We start from the raw sequence: 8361 nt of genomic DNA on the forward strand, positions 1-8361 counted from the left end.
TCTTGCGAGCAGGTTGTTGCAAGTAGTTCTTATGTTCTCCGCTAGGAGGCTCTCTGTCCTGTTACTCGCATCAACTGCCCAGAGGGCAGGACGTGCGACTGAAACGACCGCCGACGCAGTGGGATGCTAATTAAGGTGCGCCAGACACTCCACGAGGCAGAGGAAGCACAGAGACGGCACGGCACATGTGAAACACGAAATCCAATGGGGCACTGCACAATGCAGGCAGCCAAGGCAGAAGGAGGGCAGAGGCCGGCGCTGGCTGTGTTGTGTGGCGTGCACTGTGCTCTCACCAGCAGAGGCCCTGCTGATCTGCTCCGACTCTCTCTCTCTCTCTGCTGTGGGAAGTGTTTGGAGCTGCCGTTCTTTTTTTCTGAATCACTGATTGTTCACTCCTTTGAAAGATTCAACTCTATGAATCAGTTCAAGAGCAGATCCCCCATCTGTAGTGTGTTGACATTCGTTGTCAGCCATTACAGGAAGCAGATGGCGCTGCAGACACGGTCTTGCGGGCCCTACACTGACAGCTAGCACCATCTGTATGGAAATTCCGGTTTTAAACTTCTACACCTGGTATTCATGTAGCCGCACGGGATTAGCTGAGCGGACTAGCCGCTGCAGTCATGGACTGTGCGGCTGATCCCGGCGGAGATTGAGTCCTCCCTCGGGCATGGGTGTGTGTGTATGTCCTTCGGATAATTTAGGTTAACTAGTGAGTAAGCTTAGGGACTGATGACCTTATCAGTTAAGTCCCATAAAATTTCACACACATTTGAACTTTTTTTTTGTATTCATGTACTCAAGGTGTCCCACTCAGTTTTTGAACACATGTTTCGTAACTGCAGGAGGAACTCTGGAAATTTCATTGTGACTTCGATCTTTTAACTGTTGTAAGCTTTCTGTACGAAGCCGGCCGGCGTGGCCGAGCGGTTCTAGGCGCTTCAGTGCGGAACCCCCCGACTGCTATGGACGCAGGTTGGAATCCTGCCTTGGGCATGGATGTGTGTGATGTCTTTAGGTTAGTTAGGTTTAAGTAGTTCTAAGTTCTAGAGGACTGATGACCTCAGATGTTTAGTCTCATAGTGCTCAGAGCCATTTGAACCTTTTTTTTCGTGTAGTCGTTGTACATTGTCGCCTGTAAATAACCCCGTAGGTGAAAGCCTGACACGATCAGATCAGACGAGCAAGGCGGCCAATCGGCAGAAGCATTTTTGGAAATTACGTCGTTACCGAACTCTTCACGGAGAATTTACAAGTAATTGTTGCTTGTGTGGCATGTTCAGTATTTGGGCACATTATAGTAATGAACGACTGTGGCTTGCCTGTAAACTGATAAGCAGTTCTCGGGAGTTCGGACAGTTTTCCGAGCGACGGTTCACTTTCGATTCGATGCACTGGCTCTGTGTCCTGTTTTTAGCGCGCATTATTCGATTTTGAAATCGTCAAACGATCCTAGATTACTTAATTAGAGATTGAGGTGTTTTTGAAATGTAGTTTTAGAGCGAATAGTATGTTGTGAACTGTGCGCCAGCCGGTGTGGCCGAGCGGTTCTAGGCGCTTCAGTCTGGAACTGCGCTACCTATACGCGCGGCATCCTGCCTGGATGTGTGTGATGTCCTTAGGTTAGTTACGTTTAAGTAGTTCTAAGTTCTAGGGGACTGATGACCTCAGATGTTAAGTCCCATAGGGCTCAGAGCCATCTGAACCATTTGAAGTGTACTGTGCGATCTTCAGTGCTTATTACAACAGTTTTGTAATACTAAATACAGACATCTGCTTCTTCCAGCGAACGTCGTGGCCATGAACACTGGATACATTGTCGGATGGAGCGCTGTCTCTCTCCCCGTGCTGGAGAGCAACACGACGGAGCCGAGCGTGAACCCGCTGGACCGGCCGCTGACCAGGGACGAGTCATCCTGGGTGGCTTCGCTGATGATTATGGCCTCGATGCCGGGCCCAGCAGTTTCCAGCGCCGTCAGCCGACGCTGGGGCTACAAGCTGGCCGGTTACCTGCTTGGCGCCTTCGACATTCTGGCCGGCCTCACCGTTATGTTTGCCCCGTCCTTTCCAGTGCTGCTAGTGGGACGAGTGCTCACCGGGTTCGGCGCAGGCTGTTCGCCAGTGGTGTCCACCACGTACATTTCCGAGGCAGCCCAGGAACACGTGCGAGGGTCGCTCGGCACCTTCTTCGCCCTGATGTTCAACGCAGGGGTGCTGGCCGCCTACATCGTCGGCGCCGTGGCTCCCTATCGGATCGTGTGCGCCGGCGCCGTAGTCCTCCCGGCACTCTACTTGTGCTCCTTCTTCTTCCTGCCAGAGTCTCCTCAGTACCTGCTCTCCAAAGGCAGAAGCGAAGAAGCCGCCGAGTCGCTGCGCTGGTTCCGTGCCGCCGGCCACGACGTCGACGCAGAGCTCAAGGCCCTACAGTCCACTTTGAGTTCGGGGACGGTAGAAGAGGGGCACAAGCGGCTGTCCGTACCAGAGTTCTTCAAAGATCGCGCCGCCCGACGCGGCTTAATCGCGCTCGTCGTGCTCATCCTCAACCAGCAGCTGAGTGGCGGCATGACCATCCTCAACTACGTGGTCGAGATGCTGTCGTCGACGGGCAACGCAGGCTCCGCCGCCTGGTCCGCCGTCGTGGTGGCGACCCTCCAGTTCGCAGCGACCTTCCTGTCTTCGGCGCTGGTGGACCGAGCCGGAAGGCGGCCCCTCCTGTTGGCCACCAACGCCGGCATGGCTGCTTGCCTCACAGCCCTCGGCGGATACTTCTTCGCCCAAGCCAGCGGCTACGACGTGGAACCCGTCTGGTGGCTGCCCGCCTCTGTCATGTCCTTCTCGCTCGTGCTCGGCGCCATCGGCATCGGGTCTCTGCTCTTCGTAATTCTGAACGAACTCTTCTCTCCGGACGCGCTACCCGTCGCCATTTCTGTCGGACTCGCCCTGCAGACTGTTGCCACAACGGCGGTTGTGAAACTCTATGTCGTGCTGGTCGTCTGGCTGCAGCCCTACGGATGTTACTGGTTTTATGCCGTTTCCTGCATACTTAGCAACGTGTATATACTACTATTTTTGCCAGAAACTAAAAATCGCCCCATAAAGGACATTATTTCTGATCTAAGAGGTGAATCGAAGAAAACTAGGGCACATAAACATCTATATGATCAGGTCGCTGCAGTCGAGAGCCAAACGTAAACAGGATATTCTTAATAGACAATAATCAGAAATTTAGATGTGGAGAACGAGTTAACAGTAGTTTCACAGCGGATGTCGAAGCTGCTGTCCAGTGCACCCGACCAAAAGATGTAGTCGTCTTCCTTGTACGTACGAGGGTCACTCCAAAAGAAATGCACACTATTTTTTATAAAATCCATCTTTTATACTGTTGTTGTTGTTGTTGTTGTTGTTGTTGTTGTTGTGGTCTTCAGTCCTGAGACTGGTTTGATGCAGCTCTCCATGCTACTCTATCCTGTGCAAGTTTCTTCATCTCCCAGTACCTACTGCAACCTACATCCTTCTGAATCTGCTTAGTGTATTCATCTCTTGGCCTCCCTCTACGATTTTTACCCTCCACGCTGCCCTCCAGTACCAAATTGGTGATCCCTTGATGCATCAGAACATGTCCTACCAACCGATCACTTCTTCTGGTCAAGTTGTGCCACAAACTCCTCTTCTCCCCAATTCTGTTCCTCCTCATTAGTTATGTGATCTACCCATCTAATCTTCAGCATTCTTCTGTAGCACCACATTGCGAAAGCTTCTATTCTCTTCTTGTCTAAACTATTTGTCGTCCATGCTTCACTTCCATACATGGCTACACTCCATTCAAATACTTTCAGAAACGGCTTCCTGACACTTAAATCTATACTCGATGTTAACAAATTTCTCTTCTTCAGAAACACTTTCCTTGCCATTGCCAGTCTACATTTTATATCCTCTCTACTTCGACCATCATCAGTTATTTCGCTCCCCAAATAGCAAAACATCTTTTATTCTACATGTTTGAAAGGATGTATCTACACACTGTAAAACTTTCAAACTTCTTTTATTCTACATGTTTGAAAGTTTTACAGTGTGTAGATACATCCTTTAGGAGCAATATTTTCATTTCTGCACATCATTTCCATCCCTCTCAACTGCCTTACGCCATCTTGGAACCAGCGCCTGTATACCCGCGCGGTAAAATTCTGGACCAGCCTGTTGGAGCCACTGTTTGGCAGCGCGCACAAGGGAGTCATCATCTTCAAACCTTGTTCCACGAAGAGAGTCTTTCAGTTTCCCAAAGAGATGATAGTCACATGGAGCCAGGTCAGGACTGTAAGGCAGGCGTTTCAGTGTTGTCCATCCGAGTTTTGTGATCGCTTCCATGGGTTTTCGACTGACATGTAGCTGTACATTATCGTGCAACAGTAAAACATCCTGCTTTTGCCGATGTGGTCGAACACGACTCAGTCGAGCTTCAAGTTTCTTCAGTGTCGTCACATATGCATCAGAATTTATGGTGGTTCCACTTGGCATGATGTCCACAAGCAAGAGTCCTTCGGAATCGAAAAACACCGTAGCCATAACTTTTCCAGGACAAGGTGTGATTTTGAATTTTTTTTTCTTGGGTGAATTTGCATGATGCCACTCCATTGATTGCCTCTCCGTCTCTGATGAAAAATGATGGAGCCATGTTTCATCACCTGTCACAATTCTTCCAAGAAATTCATCTCCACCATTCTTGTACTGTTCCAAAAGTTCGCTGCATACCGTTTTTCTTGTTTCTTTGTGAGCCACTGTCAACATCCTGGGAACCCACCTGGAACAAACGCCAACACTTTCAGTATTCTGCAAATACTTCCTTCCCCTATCCCAACGTAGCGTGACAATTCGTTCACTGTGATGCATCTGTCAGCAGTCACCTATTCGTTAACTCTCTGCACATTGTCTGGAGTGTGTGCAGTACGAGGGCTGCCGCTGCAAGGACAATCTCCAACATTGCCGTGCCCGCTTTCATCACGTAACCTGCTTGCCCACCGACTAACTGTACTGCGATCGACAGCAGCATCTCCATACACCTTTTTCAACTTCTTGTGGATGTTTCCCACTGTCTCGTTTTCACAGCACAGGAATTCTATAACAGCACGTTGCTTCTGACGAACGTCAAGTGTAGCAGCCATCTTGGAGACATGCTGTGATGACGCCACTCACAGGAGCAGGTTGAACTAAGTTTGAAAACAAGCGGGAAGGTTGTATCTACACACTGTAAATCCTTCACACATTCAGAATGAAAACTGTATTTTTACAAAAATATTGTGCATTTCTTTTGGAGACATGCTGTGATGACGCCACTCACAGGAGCAGGTTGAACTAAGTTTGAAAACAAGCGGGAAGGATGTATCTACACACTGTAAATCCTTCACACATTCAGAATGAAAACTGTAATTTTACAAAAATATTGTGCATTTCTTTTGGAGTGACCCTCGTATTAGGGAAGGTATGCTAAGATGGCTTTATGGACATGGATATTAATACAAACGATGTGCGCTATCATTCACACGTCAAGCGATGAACAATGTACACGAATCAGAAATAGTGCCTTGTACGACAGTGCGGCATTACCTTATAACTGCTCACACTTTGTGTTTGAAATATCTTCAGAACGGGACGTGGACTAAAAAATGAAGGGTGCTAATGTGCAACTTTACACACGGCATTTGGATAAACATGACAGTATTAATGACGATAAGGAACGCAACTATTTTCAGAAAACTGAGCATCGAAAAATCAATAAATTATAATAAGTGATTTAGTAGCTCTAGATAATGACGTCACATATGTAATGAATACTCATAAACTGTCTAGGACGCTTATTTGCATTTCACTACTGATTTTGTGGTCATAACCAATCTTTCATTTCCATTTATTGTGAAATTTTATGTAATGAATTAGATTAGTCACGCTAAACATTGTCCACTTCTGTACACATTGTAGAAAAATATAGTGAAACTGGTCTCCTTGTACTTCTCACTCTTTCCTCATTGTGGCTGTCTGAGTACCACATACCTGAAACTTGGAAGGTAGGAGGCGAGGTACTGGCAGAAGTAAAAGCTGTGAGGACGGGGCGTGAGTCGTGCTTGGGTAGCTCAGTTGGTGGAGCACTTGCCCACGAAAGGCAAAGGTCCCGAGTTCGAGTCTCGGTCCGGCACACAGTTTTAATCTGCCGGGAAGTTTCATATCAGCGCACACTCCGCTGCACAGTGAAAATCTCATTCTACCACATACCTATTTCACTTCTTCTTCATGTTTTCCGTTCTCTCTAACTTTCTGTCCAGTATTCCGCCATCCTTTTACTGTATTTCTTTATCCTACCCATTTTGAAACTGTTTTCTTTTCCATACTCCATTAGACTCCTTCCGTCTGTAATAGTTTTATTCAAAGTATTGCTTGTTTCATTCACTCTTAAGATTTTTTTACCATTCCTAATGTTTTTGAGTGCAGTTCATTACCTACTTCTATTGCAAGAGGTATTTGGAAATCTGTTTGATCATAACAATTTAGTATATAATAATGGACTGCTCAGTAGACGAATTCATATTTTTTTGTGTATTACAAGTGATCAGTGATTGTCATCCCTCCTCTGATTGCTTGTATTGTAATTTATATATGCTTGCATATGACATAATCACCCATTCTCCAGGAAAAAAAAACAGACTTTTTCACCCTGTATGTTTGAACTATATCTTTTACTAAAACGTGTGAGGGTGCATTCACAGTCAATTTGCTTTCTTTCTGAATATATTACTGAACGTGTTTCATTAGCTACTTCCTCCAAGCATATGACTGACGTTGTTGGGTTTATTAGACTTTCTGCAAGGATAGAAAGTCGTTAGCAAAGTGTTTTGCAATTTATGTTGCCACTATTATTGTTTGTTTATATTGATTTACATTGTTCTATTTGCTAGACTTTTTCAGTGGATAGATAGTAGTTTGCAAGTGTTAGGCCATTAACGTTAAGACTCTTATTATTTTTTATATACACTTCACAGAAGTTTTGCCTCATCCCGGTTCCCAGAACTCCAAAAAAGAGACGTTGATTGTGGATACTGTGTCACAGATACAGTCCCTTTGACTGTTCAGAGATGTCACTAAACCCGCCCAAAGATGTAAACAACCATGCATGAACAGCGCCTATTAGACGGAGGGGGTCCAACAGCCGATCAATTCCAGTCATTCCACCAGGAAAGAGGTACACTGCTCATGTTGTCTGTAGTTCAACCATGCCTAGACGGTGAATACCGCAATTCGATCGCGTCCGCATTGTTACGTTGTGCCAGGGAGGGCTCTCAACAAGGGAAGTGTCCAGGCGTCTCGGAATGAACTAAAGTGAAGTTGTTCGGACATGGAGGAGACACAGAGAGACATGCCTCGCTCAGGCCGCCCAAGAGCTATTACTGCAGTGGATGACCACCACCTACGGATTATGGCTCGGAGGAACCCTGAGAGCAACGCCACCACGTTGAATAATGCTTTTCGTGCAGCCACATGAAGTCGTGTTACTAGTCAAACTGTGCGCAATAGGCTGCATGATGTGCAACTTCACTCCTGTCGTCATGGCGAGGTCCATCTTTGCAACCCCGACAACATGCAGCGCGGTACAGTTGGGCCCAACAACATGTCGAATGAATATCTCAGGATTGGCATCACGTTCTCTTCACCGATGAACGTCGCATATGCCTTCAACCAGACAATCGTCGGAGACGTGTTTGGAGTCAATCCGGTAAGGCTGAACGCCTTAGAGACACATTCCAGCGAGTGGAGCAACGTGAAGGTTCTCTGCTGTTTTAGGGTGGCATTATGTGGGGCCGAAGTACGCCACTGGTGGTCATGGAAGACGCCGTAACGGCTGTGCGATACATGAATGCTATTCTTCGACCGATAGTGCAACCGTACCGACTGCAAATTGGCGATGCATTCGTCTTCATGAACGACAATTCGCGCCCCCATCGTGCACATCTTTTGAATGACTTCCTTCAGGATAACGACATCGCTCGACTAGAGTGGCCAGCATGTTCTCCAGATATGAAGCTTATCGAACATGCATGGGATAGATTAAAAAGGGCTGTTTATGGACGTGACCCAGCAACCACTCTGAGCGGTCTACGCCGAATCGCCGTTCAGGAATGGGAGCATCTGGACCAACAGTACCTTAATGAATCAGCTGCCACTGATTAAGCAAAAGATCCATCTGAGAGGAAGAGTAAGCTGCCAAACTCAGAAATGCTGATGGTAATGTGCTGCACATGTCGATGGAAAGTATACTCGCCTCACGATTACATTGTACGTATTGTTCGTAATAAAGAATTGTCAAGTTAAATATAA

General features: G+C 46.9%; 1 protein-coding gene across 1 annotated transcript in view; it reads left to right on the plus strand.

Annotated features, from left to right (window-relative positions):
- Nucleotides 1–3192, plus strand: part of LOC126092848 (facilitated trehalose transporter Tret1-2 homolog) — a 33947-nt gene extending 30755 nt beyond the window's left edge. Inside the window, exon 2 of the mRNA XM_049908578.1 lies at nt 1787–3192. Within this exon, the coding sequence (XP_049764535.1) occupies nt 1787–3192 (1406 nt within the window). The remainder of the gene's footprint in view (nt 1–1786) is intronic.
- Nucleotides 3193–8361: the final 5169 nt, after the last annotated feature.

The sequence above is a fragment of the Schistocerca cancellata genome, chromosome 7 (genome assembly GCF_023864275.1).
Source record: "Schistocerca cancellata isolate TAMUIC-IGC-003103 chromosome 7, iqSchCanc2.1, whole genome shotgun sequence".
In the NCBI taxonomy this organism is placed as follows: Eukaryota; Metazoa; Arthropoda; class Insecta; order Orthoptera; family Acrididae; genus Schistocerca; species Schistocerca cancellata.